Source organism: Enhydra lutris, unplaced genomic scaffold, assembly GCF_002288905.1.
Source record: "Enhydra lutris kenyoni isolate GAN:26980312 unplaced genomic scaffold, ASM228890v2 scaffoldscaffold90, whole genome shotgun sequence".
Classification (NCBI taxonomy): domain Eukaryota; kingdom Metazoa; phylum Chordata; class Mammalia; order Carnivora; family Mustelidae; genus Enhydra; species Enhydra lutris.
The window spans coordinates 6,652,612-6,669,208 of NW_019154174.1; the positions used below are offsets into that span (position 1 = coordinate 6,652,612).

General features: G+C 39.6%; 1 protein-coding gene across 2 annotated transcripts in view; it reads left to right on the forward strand.

The window, feature by feature from the left end:
* Window positions 1–16,597, forward strand: part of LOC111162313 (integrin subunit alpha M) — a 48,981-nt gene that overhangs the window by 20,184 nt on the left and 12,200 nt on the right. For both annotated transcript variants that reach the window (XM_022526652.1, XM_022526651.1), the window contains exons 11-14: window positions 6,399–6,528; window positions 6,815–6,957; window positions 14,929–15,069; window positions 15,163–15,372. In XM_022526652.1, the coding sequence (XP_022382360.1) occupies window positions 6,399–6,528; window positions 6,815–6,957; window positions 14,929–15,069; window positions 15,163–15,372 (624 nt within the window). The remainder of the gene's footprint in view (window positions 1–6,398; window positions 6,529–6,814; window positions 6,958–14,928; window positions 15,070–15,162; window positions 15,373–16,597) is intronic.

Consider the following 16,597-nt stretch of genomic DNA (forward strand, 5'->3'; position numbering starts at 1 on the left):
CTATTAACCAGTATCTTGGTGAGAATTTTTGGATTCATGTTCATCAGGGATATTGGTCCGTAATTCTTTTTGGTGGGGTCTTTGTCTGGTTTTGGGGTAAAGGTAATGCCGGCTTCATAGGAAGAGTTTGGAAGTTTTCCTTCCCTTTTTATTTTTTGAAACACCTTCAGAAAAATAGGTATTAATTCTTCTTTAAATGTTTGGTGGAATTCCCCTGGGAAATCATCTGGGCCTGGAGTCTTGTTTTTTGGGAGGTTTTTTATTACTGCTTCAATTTCCTTGGTGGGTATAGGTCTCTTCACATTTTTCATTTCTTCCTGTTTCAGTTTTGGTAGTTTGTGTTTCTAGGATTGCATCTATTTCTTCCAGATCGCTTAATTTGTTGGCATATAGTTGCTCATAATATGTTCTTATAACTGCATTTCTTTGGTGCTGGTTGTGATCTTTTGTCTTTCATTCATGATTTTATTTATTTTTTCTTTCTCTTTTCTTTTTGATAAGCCTGGCTAGGGCTTTATCTATCTTACTAAGTCTTTCAAAGGATCTGTTCTACCAATTTTCTTAAACTTATATATCATTGATTTTTGTTCTAATCTTTATTATTTCTCTTGTCCTGCTGGATTTAGGCTTTGTTTCCTGTTCTTTTTCCCAGCCCCTTTAGGTATAAGGTTAGCTTGCATATTTGAGACTTTTCTTGTTTCTTGAGGAAGGGCTGTATTCATATATACTGCATCCCAAAACTTCTGAGCTGTAGTGTTTTCACTTTCATTTACTTCCATGTATTTTAAAATTCTTCTTTAATTTCTTTGTTGACCCATTCATTCTTTAGTAGGATGTTTTTTAACCTCCATATATTTATGTTTCTTCCCAAGTTTTTCTTGTGGTTGTCTTTAAGTTTTAAAGCATTGTAGTCTGAATATATGCATGATATAATCTCAGTCTTCGCGTACCAGTTGAGAACCTGATTTGTGACCCAGTAAGTGAGATATTCTGGAGAATGTTTCATGTGCAATTAAGAAGAATGTGTATTCTCCTGCTTTAGGATGAAATGCTCTGAATATATCTGTGAAGTCCATCTGGTCCAGTGTGTCATTCAAAGCCCTTGTTTACTCTTTGATCTTCTGCTTAGATGATCTGTCCATTGCTGTCAGTGGGGTGTTAACATTCCTTACCATTATTGTATTATTTTAAATGTGTTTCTTCAGTTTTGTTATTAATTGGTTTATATAGTTGTCAGCTCCCAAGTTTGGGGCATAAATATTTACAGCTGTTAGATCTTCCTGTTGGGTAGACCCCTCTATTATGAAACAGTGTCCTTCTTCATCTCTTATTACAGTCTTTGGTTTAAAATCTAGTTTTCTGATATAAGGATTGCTACTCCAGCTTTCTTTTGAAGTCCATTTGGATGATAGATGCTTCTCTACCTCTTGCTTTCAATCTGGAGGTGTCTGGTTTTAAATGAGTTTAAATGAGGTTTAAAATGAGTCTTTTGTAAGCAGCATATCAGTGGGTCTTTTTTTTTTTAAATCCAATTTGATATCCTTTGTCTTTTTTTTTTTTAAAGATTTTATTTATTTATTTGACAGATCACAAGTAGGCAGAGAGGCAGTCAGAGACAGAGAGAGGAGGAAGCAGGCTCCCTGCTGAGCAGAGAGCCTGATGTGGGGCTCGATCGATCGCAGGACCCTGGAATCATGACCTGAGCTGAAGGCAGAGGCTTTAACCCACTGAGCCACCCAGGCGCCCCATCCTGTGTCTTTTGATAGGAACATTTAGTCAATTTACATTCCAATTAATTATTATTTTAAAAAACTATTCTATATGTTTTTCTCTTTCTTTCTTTCTTTTTTTTTTTTTTAAAGATTTATTTATTTATTTGACAGAGGGAAAGCAAAAGAAGGCAGAGTGTCAGGCAGAGGGAGAGGGAGAAGCAAGCTCCCACTGAGCAGGGAACCCAATGCGGGGCTCAATCTCAGGACCCTGGATCATGACCTGAGGCAAAGGCAGATGTTCAGTCAACTGAGCCATCCAGGCGCCCCTACCTTCAGTAAGATTTATGAAGTATACAAACAAACACAGACAAACAGAAAGACTGATAAAAGTATATGACAAGAGAAAAAAAATATGTATATACATAAAAGCAAAAAAAAAAAAAAAGAAGAACCTCGTCAAAAAGAACCCCAAGTATAAGATTTATATACTATCAGGACAAACACAAATACACAGAAACACTGGAGGAAGAAAAACATGGGAGAGTGGTTATAAATTCTCAGTGTGGGCGAGGAAGATTATTTTGATTCTTCCTGGATGTATCTTGATATCTTTGTTAAAGGACTCAACTTTCCTAAGATAAAGGGGGATTAAAAATTGGTTTACCTATAGGGGTAGCATTGGTTGGGGAAAGGGGATTACCTTGAAGTTTAACTCTACATGAATATTAAAAAATAAAAATAAACCAAAAGAATAAACTAAACTAAACAAAACTAAACTAAAATTTAAAAAAAATTAAAAAATAGAAAAGCAAAAGAAAAACACGGGTATAGGCATCAAAAAGTTCAGGTTAAAAGGTTATTATGGAATTTGATATACTGGACATCTCACTGTGATGGTAAGTAGGTTAAAAAATTATCTATATAAAAAAAAAAGAACCAGAATAGTGGGAATGAATAAAAAACAAAAGTTGTATCTATGAAGTAGTGGTGGTGGTTCTCTTGTCGTCTTTTTTTTTCCCCTGGTTGGTTTTCTGGGGGAGGGGCCTGCTGCGTGGGTTTTCAGTCAATGATGTTCCCTGAGTTAAGTCCTCCCGCCCCCCTCAAGGGGGTGGGCTCTGAGGAAACCGGTTTTTCAGGCTTTTGTTCTCTGGAGGTTTTTATGTTTGTTTCTTTTCTCTCGCCTTGACAGCTTTTGATGGTTTTGGGAGGTTTAGAGGAAAGCAAATAGCACCCCGACCCCCCTCTCAGAAAGAAGCCTCAGTCTGTTCCCCTCTGGGTCTCCAGAGCACATTAAGTTCCCCCTCGGCCGCTGGCAGAGCAGGTTCCGAGTTGCGGTCCCTGGGGACACAGGAACTCCTGCTTGTACCTAAAACCACCAGAGCGGCGGCTGTCTGGGCAGCTCCAGACCGCCAGAGAGATTCCAAACAGCAATAGCACGCTGAGATTTTCCCGCTGGCCCAGGCTGGGAGTGCCTGGTCTTTCTGGGTCCAAGAGCACCTGGCTGGTGCCTGCGTGCACCTCTCTCAGGGGAGGCTGTGACACGACGCGGCGTTCTGCCATCTGGCGAGGCTCCCAGCACCTCACGGGAGCCGGACCCCATGCGTTCTCAGGTGCGCTGGCGGCTCAGGGACCAAGACCTGGTATCTCTGCTGCAGTCTCTCCGGCTCAGTGCCAGGGGTGGCTGTCCTGGGTCCGGGGACTTAAGCCCCTGCCCCTAAACGCCCTGATTCCCACAATTTCCCCCCATGATCCTTTGCTCTTTTTGAGTGCTTTCAACCAGACTCCAAGTTAATGCTGGTCCCCAGATGCAGGGCACTCTCGTATTGGGGTATTACTTTCCAATGGGTTGCCTCTGGTGGCTCCCTCCCCCTTTTGTTTATCCTCTGATATCAGTCCGACGTTCCCACTCCTCTTTACCTGTCCACTGGCGTCTTCTGCCCCTGTAGAGATCCAGATGTGTATAATTCTGATCTCAGGCTGATTTCATGGGTGATCGGAGTTCTTTAGTAGGTAAACAGCTCACTTTAGGGTACAGGTTGAAATGACTCCTCCTCCTACTTCCCCGCCATCTTGTCTTCCCCGCGCCCCTACATTCAGATTAATTATTGAAAGATACGAATTTAGTGCTATTGTATTATCTGTAAAGTTGCTATTTCTGTAGATTGTCTCTGTTCCTTTCTGGTCTTTGTTACCATTGGGCTCTCTCTTCACTCAAAGGATCCCCTTTAATATTTCTTGCAGGGTTGGTTTAGTGTTCACAGATTCATTTAGTTTTTGTTTGTACTGAAATTCTTTATTTCTCCTTTCATTCTGAATGACAGCCTTGCTGGATAAAGTATTTTTGGCTGCATATTTTTCCCCATTTAGCACATTGAATATATCATGCCAGTTCTTTTTGGCCTGCCCTGTCTCTGTGGGCATGTCTGCTGACAGCCTTATGTTTCTACCCTTGGAGGTTAGGGACCTCTTGTCCCAAGGTGCTTTCAGGATTTTCTGTTTATCTCTGAAATTTGAAAAATTCATTATCATATGCTGATGTGTTGACCTATTTTTATGGACTTGAATGCCTGCTTCCTTCTTCAGATTAGGGAAGTTCTCAGCTATAATTTGTTCAAATAAGCCTTCTGTCCCTCTCCCCTGCCCCTCATCTTCTGGGATCCCTACTATCAAGCTGTTACTTCACTTTATGGAACTGCTGAGTTCTATTTAAGTATGCCTTTGTTGTTCAGTAGTTTTCTTTCTCTCTTTTTAGAAGATTTTTTTATTTATTTGACAGACAGAGAGAGAGTGAGAGTACAAGCAGGGGGAGCAGCAGGCAGAGGGAAAAGCAGGCTCCCTGAGGGAGCCTGATGTGGGAATCGATCCCAGGACTCTGAGATCATGATGTGAGCTGAAGGCAGATGCTTAACCACCCACCCAGGTGCCCTCTTTCTCTCTTCTTTTCAGTTTCCTTATTTTTTGTCATTTTATCTTCTGTATCACTGAGTTGTTCTTCTGTCTCATTCATTCTAATTTTTATAGCCTCCATTTGGGACTGATTCTTGGTAATAAGATTTATTTTCTTAGCAATTTCAAATATACATTACAGTTTAGCTAACTATACTCACTATGCTTTATATTGCATCCCTGCATTTATTTATTTAATAACTGGAAATTTGTACCTTTTGACCACCATCACCCATTTTGCCTACTCTCCCAACTCATTGCCTTTTGCAACCCCCAGTCTGTTCTCTGCATCTATATAATTCAGTTTTGTTTTGTCTTTAGATTCCACATATAAGGGAGATCATACCCTACTTGTCTCTCTCTGACTTATTTTGCTTAGCATAATGCCTTCAAGGTGGGTACATTCGTGTTGTCACAAATGGCAGGATTTTCTTTTTTATGGCCAAATAATATTCCATTGTATTATATATCACATTTTCTTTATTCATGCCTTGATGGATAGTTAGATTATTTCCATATCTTGGGTATTTTTTAATTTTTAATTTTTTCAGTGTTCCAAGATTCATTGTTATGCACCACACCCAGTGCTCCATGCAATACATGCCCTCCTTAATACCCACCACCAGTCTCATCCATCCCCCCATTCCCCTCCCTTCCAAAACTGTCAGTTTGTTTCTCAGAGTCCACAGTCTCTCATGCCTTGTCTCCCCCTCCAATTTCCCCCAATTCACTTTTCCTTTCCTTCTCCTAATATCCTCCATGTTATTCCTTATGCTTCACAAGGGAAACCATATGATAATTGACTGTCTCTGCTTGACTGATTTCACTCAGCATAATCTCCTCCAGTCCGGTCTGTGTTGCAACAAAAGCTGGGTATTCATCTTTTCTGATGGCTGAGTAATATTCCATTGTATATATGGACCATATATTCTTTATCCATTCATCTGTTGAAGAGCATCTTCACTCTTTCCACAGTTTGGTGATTGTGGCCATTGATGCTATGAACATTGTGGTACAGATGGCCCTTCTTTTCACTACATCTGTATCTTTGTGGTAAATACCCAGTAGTGCAATTGCAGGGTCATAGGGTAGCTCTATTTTTAATTTTTTGAGGAATCTCCACACTGTTTTCCAAAGTGGCTGCACCAACTTGCATTCCCACCAACAGTGTAAGAGGGTTCCCCTTTCTCCACATCCTTGGCTATTGTTTTTTTAAATTATTTTTTCGAGATTTTATTTTGAAAGAGAGAGTGAGTGAGTGAGTGTGAGTGGGGGGAGGGGCAGAGCCAGAGGGAGAGAATCTCAAGTGAATTCCATGCTGAGCATGGAGCCAAACATGGATCTCAGTCCCACAACCTCAAGACCATGATCTGAGCTGAAATAAAGAGTTGAATTCCCAACTGAATGAACTACCCAGGGGTCCCTGTGTCTTGGCTATTGTAAATAATGCTTCATGAACATGGGATATCTCTTGATTTAGGGTTTTCATTTCCTTTGGATAAATACTCAGAAGTAGGATTGTTGGATAATTTGGTAATTCTATTTTAAAATTTTTGAGGAACCTCCATTCTGTTGTCCACAGCTGCTGCACCAAATTGCTTTGGGTATTTGGGGTCTTTTGTGGTTCCATACAAATTTTAGGATTGTTTGTTCTATTCCTGTGAAAAATGCCATTGGAATTTTGATAAAGATTGAACTGAAATTGCAGGCTGCTCAATCTTGTTCTACCCTGTTTCCCAGAATGGTCTCTTGCTAGGTGCTGTGGGAAGCTTTGACTGGGCTGGTGGAGCCTTTCTTCATGTGTCAAAGGATAAATTTACCTTCATCAACACAACCAGGGTAGATTCAGACTTGAATGATGCTTACTTGGGTAAGTGGAAAGGGCAGGGTAACTTTAAGAAGGGGTCAGGATATGGCCTAATTCAATTAACATATATATCATTGGCTCTTTTGTGGACCCTTGGAATAACTGTAAGGACAGAAATTTCAAAATTTCAATTTAATTGTGTTAACAAACGGGAATATAGTGCAGGGTCCAGTTATCCCAACCTACTAAGCATGGGGCTACTGCATTGCCCCTACTCAAGGGATAGGTCTCTCAGAGGGAGCAGGGTCTGTGAAGGAAACACTTACCTTCTCCAGATCACCATCTTCAGGTTATGCTGCTGAAGTCATCTTGAGGAGCAGGGTACAAAACCTGGTTCTTGGTGCACCTCGATATCAGCACACTGGCCTGGTGGCGATGTTCAGAGAGAGTGCTGGTACCTGGGAGAACAGTGCTGTTATCAAGGGCAGCCAGGTAAGTGCAGAGCACTTCCCTAATACTCTTTGAACTTCCCCATGATCCAGCAACTATGAGGTCACACAGGCCACCTCAGAGGAGGAGTTCAGACATACTCCAGCTAAGCCCCTGGTCAGTGCCTGAGCAGCCCCAGGAGTTTGAATTTTTGAGTATCACCCCTGCAAAAGCAGTGTGATTTCATCTTATGTGGTACGAGAGGCAAAAATTTCTAGTTCAAATTATCCTTGCAAATTCCTGAAATAGTACTGTGCTCATGACATTGTGTCTGTAGTTCTGTGTGTATTCCTTTAATTTTCATCATTGGTTTGCCGGTAATTAATGCATCATATGTGGATGAAACCAGTTTAGTCTGTTTTTCATAATTCTTTATGATTACTCAAATTCTTCAAATGGTCTTTTCATAGGTTTTATCAACACAAGTTGACTGTTGATGGCATAAGTGCCTGACACATACAAGGAGTGGGGTGGGGGAGAATGTGTAGGGGAGTTCCAGGAAGTCAACTGTGGATGTGATACTACTTCTCTCTTTTGTGTGTGTAGTCCAAGATCACATGGAGAAGGATAGCTAGTGAACTCCTTCACCACACACAGGTATTACACATGCAAATTATAATCAAGGGTGATAAATACTTAAACTGGGACAGTCTGGGTGTTATGAGAGCAAATGGGAGGGGCATCTACACAAGAGTATTGGGGAAGGTTTCCCGGAGAAAGTGATAGTTAAGGTGGAAGAACTAGAGAAGTGAAGAATGGGGAAATAAAGCACCAAAGAAGGGAGAGAGCAAGAGAGAGTTCAGGGTGTGTATATTGGGGTTGAGGGAGTGTGGGTGAATACACTGGGAACAAGGGCAAGAAAAAGATCAGTCTCAAATCTATCCACTCCCTCCAGTTCTACTGAAATCAGCCTGGTCCAGGCCATCATCATTTTTCCTGTGGACCTAGCTGTAGCCTTGCTGGTCTCTCATAGTCTCATGTTGTCTCCCTCTAATCCATAGAGGGAGGGTGAACTTTCCAAATGAGAAACTGTTTATATCAATCTGCAGTTTAAAACTCTTTGTTGACTACAGAGCAATATTTAATAAAAATTTAAGTCTATACAAATAGTACTTATAAAAAGGATAATACATCATGATCAAGTGTGGTTTATCCCAGGAATGCAAGGCTTGTTCAGTAGTGCTGAGAAATGGGCAAGCTGATTCTAAAATTCATATGGAAATGCAAAGGACACAGAATAGCCAAAATAATCTTGAAAGAGAAGAATTTCCAATTTCAAAACTTACTACCAATCTACAGTAATTAAGATGGTGTGGTACCAGCAAAAGGATAGGCCTACAGATCAATGGAATGGAAGTGACAGTCCAGAAATAAACCTATATGTCTGCAATGAATTGATTTTTGACAAAGGTACCAAGTTCATTTAATGGGGAAAAGTAATCTTTCAACAAATGGTTCTGGGCCATTTGGATATGCCCCGCCTCATGATATACAAAAATTAACTCAAAATAGATAAAAACCCAAAAGTAAGAAATAAAGCTATAAACCTCTTAGGAGGAATCACATTAATTTTTGTAACCTTAGATTTGGCAGTGATCTTTTCCCACTTTTCTGGATTTAAAAAAAATTAAAATCAATTAATTGACATAGAGTGTATTATTAGTTTCAGGGGTAGAATTAGTGATTTGTCAGTTGCATATAATACCCAATGTTCATTACATCAAGTACCCTCCTTAATGTCCATCACCCAGTTACCCCATCCCCTCCTCCCACCTCCCTGCCAGCGACTCTCAGTCTGTTTCCTCAAGTTCAGCATCTCTATGGCTTGCTTCCCTCTCTGATTTCATCTTCATTTTCCCCTTCCTCCCCCCATGTTCATCTGTTTTGTTTCATAAATTCCACATATCAGTGAAATCATATGGTATTTGTCTTTCTCTGACTTATTTCACTTAGCATAATACCCTCTACTTCCATCCATGTCATTCCAAATGGTAAGACTTCATTCTTTTTGATGGCTGAGTAATATTCCACAGTACATCCTCATCCATTCATCTGTCATGAGACATCTGGCCTCTTTCCATATTTTGGCTACTGTGGACATTGGTGCTATAAACCTTGGGGTTCATGTGCCCGTTCAAATCATGATGTTTGTATACTTTGGGTAAATACCAAGTAGTGCAGTTGCTGGGTGTAGCGTAGCTCTATTTTTCACTTTTTGAGGAACCTTCCTACTGTTTTCTAGAGTGGCTGCACCAGTTTGCATTCTCACCAACAGTGTAAGAGAGTTTCTCTTTCTTCACATCCTTGCCAACATCTGTTGTTTCCTGAGTTGTTCAATTTAACCAGTCTGACTGGTGTGAAGTGGTGTCTCATTGTGGTTTTGATTTGTGTTTCCCTGATATCCAGTGATGTAGAGCATTTTTCATGTGTCTGTTGGCCATTTGTATGTCTTCTTTGGAGAAATGTCTGTTGATGTCTACTTTGGCAGCGATTTCTTAGCTATAACACCAGAAGCACAAGTCATCAAAGAAAAAATAGATAAATTTGACCTCATCCAATGGAAAACTTTTAAGCATCAAAGGAGACTATCAAAATGAAAAGAACAGAAGAAACTATTTATAAAATCATATATCTGATAAAGATTTGGTATTTAAAATATATAAAGAACTCTTAGAGCTCAACAATAAAAAAGAGATGATGTAATTGAAAAATGGGCATAGGATTTGAATAGAGATTTCTCTAAAAGAGGATATACAAATGGCCAATAGGCACATGAAAAGAAGTTCAACATTATTAGTTATTAGGGAAATGCAAATCAAAACCACAATAGAGGGGCAATTGGGTGGCTTGGTTGGTTAAGTGTCTGCCTTTGACTTGGTTCATGATCCTGGAGTCCTGGGATCAAGCCCCACATGGGGCTCCCTGATCAGTGGGGAGCCTGCTTCTCCCTTTCCCTCTGCTACCCCCCTTGCTTGTGCTCTCTCTCTCTTTCTCCTAAATAAATAAATAAATAATTAAGTAAAATATAAAAAAAACCCCAAACCACAATAGAGATACTACTAGAATGGCTATTTAAAGAAATGAAAAATAACAAGTATTGGTGAGGATGTGGAAAAACTGGAGCCTTCATACATTGTTGGTGGGAATGTTTCAAATAAAAAAATCAATGTACATAGCACCATTGTTCATAACAGTCAAAAAGTGGAAAGAAACTAAAGTTCATCAGCTTATGAAGAGATAAACAAAATGTGGTATATCTTTACAATAAAATACTATTTAGTCATAAGAAAGATGAACTGTTTATACATGTCACATGGATAAAACTTGAAAACTTTATGCTAAGTGAAAATAACCAGTAACAAAAGGCCACATATTGTATGATTTTATCTGCCTGAAATGTCCAGATTAGACAAATCCATAGAACTGGAGAGTAGATTAATAGTTGACAGGAAATAGAGGAAAGAAGGAATTGGATTTACTTCTAATAGATACAGAGTTTCTTTCTGGGGTGATGAAAATGTTCTGGAATTAGTGGAGATAGTTACATAACAATATAACAATATAAACATTGTTTATATACTAAAAACAACTGAACTTTATACTTCGAAATGGTGAATTTTATGTTATGTAAACTTTATCTAAATTAAAAAAGACTATTCTGAGAAAAAGAGCAGTCAGTGAAACTCACCATAACAGACTAGAGAAGAAAAAAACACAATAATCTTAATAGATGCAGATAAAGGATTTGACAAAATACAACGTTTGTGATGTTTAGCTCTCAGCAAACTTGGAACTAAAAGAACTTACTTAACCTGAAAAAGAGCTCTTATTAAAAAAAAGTCCAAGGGAACCTCAGTGGCTCAGTTTGTTAAGCATCTGCCTTCAGCTCAGGGTATGATCTCAGAGTCCTGGGATTGATCCCCACTTCAGGCTTCCTGCTAAGCAGGGAGTCTGGTTCTCCTTCTCCCTCTGCCTCCTCCCTCCACCTACTCATGCTCACACACACACACACACACTCTCTCTCTCTCTCTCTCTCTCTAATTAATAAATAAACGAAACCTAAAAAAAGTCCAGCTAACATCACACTAAAAAATAGAACTTTCCCCCCTAAAATTGGAAATAAAACAAGAATATTCACTTTCATAAAGAAAGAATGAAAAAGAACAGAACAGAAAAGAAAAAGAATATAAAATAAAATAAGATGAAACCAGAGGGAGACAAACCACAAATGACTCTTTTTAAATTTTTTTAAAATTTTATTTTAATTTTTCAGTGTTCAGTGTGAACAAAGATTCATTGTTTATGCACCACACCCATTGCTCCATGCAATACGTGCTTTCCGTAATATCCACCACCAGGCTCACCCATCCTCCACCCTCTCCCTCCCAAAACCCTCAGTTAGTTTTTCAGAGTCCACAGTCTCTCATGCTTTGTCTCCCCCTCTGATTTCCCCCAATTTACTTTTCCTTTCCTTTTCCTAATGTCCTCCGTGTTATTCCTTATGCTCTGCAAGTGAAACCATAGGATAATTGACTGTCTCTGCTTGACTGATTTCACTCAGAATAATCTCCAGTCCCATCCATGTTGATACAAAAGTTGGGTGGGTATTCATCCTTTCTGATGGCTCCGTAATATTCCATTGTATATATGGACCATATCTTCTTTATCCTTTCATCTGTTGAAGGGCATCTTCACTCTTTCCACAGTTTGGCAATTGTGGCCATTGATGCTATGAACATTGTGGTGCAGATGGCCCTTCTTTTCACTACATCTGTATCTTTGTGGTAAATAGCCAGTAGTACAATTGCAGGGCCATAGGGAAGCTCTATTTTTAATTTTTTTGAGGAATCTCCACACTGTTTTCCAAAGTGGTTGTACCAACTTGCATTCCCACCAACAGTGTAAGAGGATTCCCCTTTTGGAGACATGTCTTGAAGTTGCTGTGGCTGATGTCGAAGAGGTTACTGCCTATGTTCTCCTCTAGGATTTTGATGGACTCCTGTCTCACGTTGAAGTCTTTCATCCATTTTGAGTTACTTTATTTATGGTGTAAGAGAATGGTCGAGTTTCATTCTTCTATACATAGCTGTCCAGTGAAGACATACAAATGGCTAGGAGACATATGAAAAAATGCTGATCATTAGCCATTAAGGAAACTCAAATCAAAACCACATTGAGATACCACCTGACACCAGTTAGAATGGCAAAGATAAACAATGAAGGAAACAACAAATGTTGGAGAGGATGTGGAGAAAGGGGAACCCTCTTACACTGTTGGTGGGAATGCAAGTTGGTGCAGCCACTTCGGAAAACAGTGTGGAGATTCCTTAAGAAATTCAAAATAGAGCTACCCTATGACCCTGCAATTGCACTACTGGGTATTTACGTCAAAGAGACAGATGTAGAGAAAAGAAGGGTCATCTATACCCCAATGTTCATAGTAGCAATGGCCACAATTGCCAAACTGTGGGAAGAGTGAAGATGCCCTTCAACAGACGAAAGGATAAAGAAGATATGGTCCATATATACAATGGGATATTACACCTCCATCAGAAAGGATGAACACCCAAGTTTTGTATCAACATGGATGGGGCTGGAGATTATGCTGAGTGAAATCAGTCAAGCAGAGACAGTCAATTATCATATGGTTTCACTTGTGGAGCATAAGGAATAACATGGAGGATATTAGGAGAAGGAAAGGAAAAGTGAATTGGGGGAAATTGGAGGGGGAGACAAGGCATGAGAGACCGTGGACTCTGAGAAACAAACAGCATTTTAGAGGGGGAGGGGAATGGGAGGATAGGTGAACCTGGTGGTGGGTGTTAAGGAGGGCATGTATTGCATGGAGCACTGGGTGTTGTACATAAACAATGAATCTTGGAACACTGCATCAAAAAGTTATGTATTTTATGGTGACTAACATAACATAATTAAAAAAAAGAAAGATACACTTAAGAGAATGAACAGACAAGCTACAGATTGGGAGAAAATATTTGCCAATTTTTCTTCTTTTTTAAATTATGTAGCTGACAAAAGACTTATATCCAGAATATATAAAAGATTCTCAAAAACTCAACACTAAGAAATTAAACAATCCAATTAAGAAGTAAGCTAAATATTTTTTTTAGTATATATGTTGCCAAAGTGAGCACAAGCTAGATATTTTTTAAAAGATTTTATTTGTCAGAGAGTAAGAGAGAGCACAAGCAGGGGAAGCAAAAATGGAAGGGGGGAGAAGCAGGCTCCCCACTGAGCAAGGAACCTGATGTGGAACTTGATCCCAGGACCCTGGGATCATGACCTGAGCCGAAGGCAGACGCATAACTGACTGAGCCACCCAGGCATCCCAGTAAGCTAAATATTTTAACAGACACTTCACCAAAGAAGATAGAGATGGCAAGTAAGCACATGAAAACATCCTCCATGTCATTAATCATTACAAAAAGGCAAATTAGAATGACTATTAGATACTATCACATAGCTATTAGAATGATTAACAGAAGGTAGTAAACTGGCAATATCAAGTCCTGGCAAGGATGTGCAACAACTAAAATCCTCATACATTTCTGTCTGAATGAAAAATGGCATGCCTACTTTGGAAACAATTTGTCAATGTCTTACAAAGTTTAATATGCTGTTACCATACTGGCAATCTCACTTTGAGGTATTTACTTAGGAAAAACAATAACAGATGTTCACATGAAAACCTGTATGTGAATGTTTCCAGTGGCTCTATTCATAATTGCTAAAAATGAGAAACAGTCCAAGTGTCACTCAACTGGGGAATGAATAAACAAACTGTGTTACATCCATATAACGGAATATCAGAAATATTGGAAATAAAAAGGAATGGACTACTTATATATGTAACAACCTGACTGAATCTTAAATGCATTTCTCTGGGTGAAAGGAACCAGACATGAAAGGCTACATACTATATAATTCCATTCATACAACATTTTGGGAAAGGAGAAACTTTAGGGACAGAAAACAGATCAGTGGTTGCCAGGGGTTAGTGTTGGAGGGAAGAGGTTGATTACATTAGAACATGGAATATTTTGGGAGTGATGAAACTTATATCTTGATCATTGGTGGTGGTTACATTACTTCATGCATTTGTCAAAACTTACAAAACTGTACTAAAGAGGCTGAATTTTATTGTATGTAAATTATACCCTAATCAACTTGACCTAAAGACAAAAAATCCTACTGACTTTAGGTTAAAGCTTAAATGCCTTTATTGGGCAATGAGTGAGGCCTTCATCAATGGTGTGTGGTGCAGAAATCAGATTGTATTGACTCATGTCTTGGCATCTCCTACACTTTTCCTTCCTGGAACTTGCCCCACTTTGAAATTGCTAAATACATCTCCCTGTTTGTCTCCTGCTCCATGGAGAGCCCTGGAAAGCACTGTGTTTCCACTACCCAGTCTTATGCTCAGCAAAGAACAAAACTTTGTAAATGAATGAATGAATGAATGAATGAATGACTAAATGGACGAGTCTTGTGGGTGAATTCTACAGAATGAACATATTTTTGTTTTTTGGAAACATACTTTAAAAATTATTTTAAAAGATAGACAATACTGCTCAATACCATGCAAAAAAAAATTCCTATAGCAAGTTATTTTTAACTTAAGCCAGTTGATTCCTTACTAGCCAGACTGTCAACATTGAAGATATTCTGTATTCTCTCCTAGGCTTTTCTGTGTAGTTTCCAATTCAACTTCTTCTTTGCTGTACTAATCATCTCCCTGGAACACCATTGTTGGTAAAGACTCAGCCTCTTCCCATCAACTCTCTAATATTTTCCTCTAGCTGGCAGTACATTCAAATGAGAATTTGAATCATAAAGAAAATAACATCTGCTTCCAAGTCCTTTCCCCAGCTGGTATGATTTTTTCCTCACAGGGAGAAAACACTCACACATTGATTTTGGTGGCAAGAGATGTGATCCTGGGCTCATTTCTTTCAGATTGGCTCCTACTTTGGGTCCTCCCTCTGCTCTGTGGATATTGACAAAGATGGCAACTCGGACCTGGTCCTCATCGGGGCCCCCCATTACTATGAGCAGACAAGGGGAGGCCAGGTGTCTGTGTGCCCTTTGCCTCGGGGGGTAAGTGGCTCCTGGAGCCTGGGCTGGGTGTGGCCTGGGTGTGGAGTTGAGGAATCGCCTGGGTTGGGACTTGACATTCTTTTTATTCAACAGAGGGCTAAGTGGCAGTGTGGGGCTATTCTCCGCGGGGAGCTGGGCCATCCCTGGGGCCGCTTTGGGGCAGCCATGACAGTGCTGGGGGATGTAAATGGGGACAAGCTGACAGACGTGGCCATTGGGGCCCCAGGAGAGCAGGAGAACGAGGGTGCTGTCTACCTATTTCATGGAACCTCGGGACGGGGCATCAGCCTGTCCCACAGCCAGGTAAGGTCGGGTCACTGTCCCCATTATGTCAGTAGCCTCTTTATTGATCTGTCCCTTTCTCATTCAGCATCCCCATGGCTGCCAGATCAATTCTCCCAATACTACTATTCAGAACCTTTAAAAGTAATAACCCATTTTATGGAAATTCTTGCCACAACTATAGGAGGCGCATGGGACATCACCACCCCCACTTTATAGATTAGATGAGGAGATTAAAACTCAGAGGTTGTACCTGACCAGCTGGAAGTGTTGGGATGTAGGCGTTGTTTTCTTCTGAATCTCAGTCAGTCTTGGTAGGGAGACCAATAGTCCTGGTTTGCTCAAATCTGTCCTAGTTTTAGTACTGAAAGTAAGAAGGATCTTGCTCTTAGTTTAATGCTCTGCTCTTGCTTTCTTGAAATTATTAATTTTTGAACAAGGTGTTCTGCACTTTTATTTTATTTATTTATTTTTTTTAGGTACTCGATCCTGCAAATTATGTAGCCCATCTTGGTAGTTGGTCACTTGAAATTTTGGTTGCCACAACTGGTTTCCTCTCTGAAATACCTCCCTGTTACCTGCTAAATGGAGTCCACTATTTAGAGGGACTCCCACAGTCTGGTTCCTTCCCCTCACTGCCATCACACCCACTGCTCTTCCACCCTTGGGTCTCTGGTTTTTTTCCAGCTTCACATTTTTCTTAAGTGTTTTTCCTTTCAGTCCCTCCATAGCTCCTGCCAAATCTCTCATGCCAGAGGTTCAATCCTATCAACACAATGAAATTACCTGAAGGATTTTTAAAAAACACAGATGCTTAGGCCCTGCTAGTATGGGTTCTAATTTAATTAGTCTGGAGTTGGTGCACCAGGTATCAATAGAGATTTCCAGCATCTTATTTGGAAAATTTTTAAATTTACAGCAAAGTTGAAGGAATTGTACAACGAACACCCATATATTTACAACCTAGAATCTACAGTTAACATTGACCACTTATGTTATCACACATCCATTCCTTGATTCACTCTATTTCCATCCATCCATGAGTCTATCCTGTTTTTTAATACATTTCCAAGTAAGTTACAATGCCCTTAACTACTTAAGTAGTTAACTAGAATTCACTAGTTAGAATATCTAGTTGGATATTCTAGTTAAATATATCTAGTTAGAATATCACTAATTAGAATTCAATATTTACTGACTGTTGTTTTTAAGATAACATTTATAGATAGGAGATGCACAAATCCTT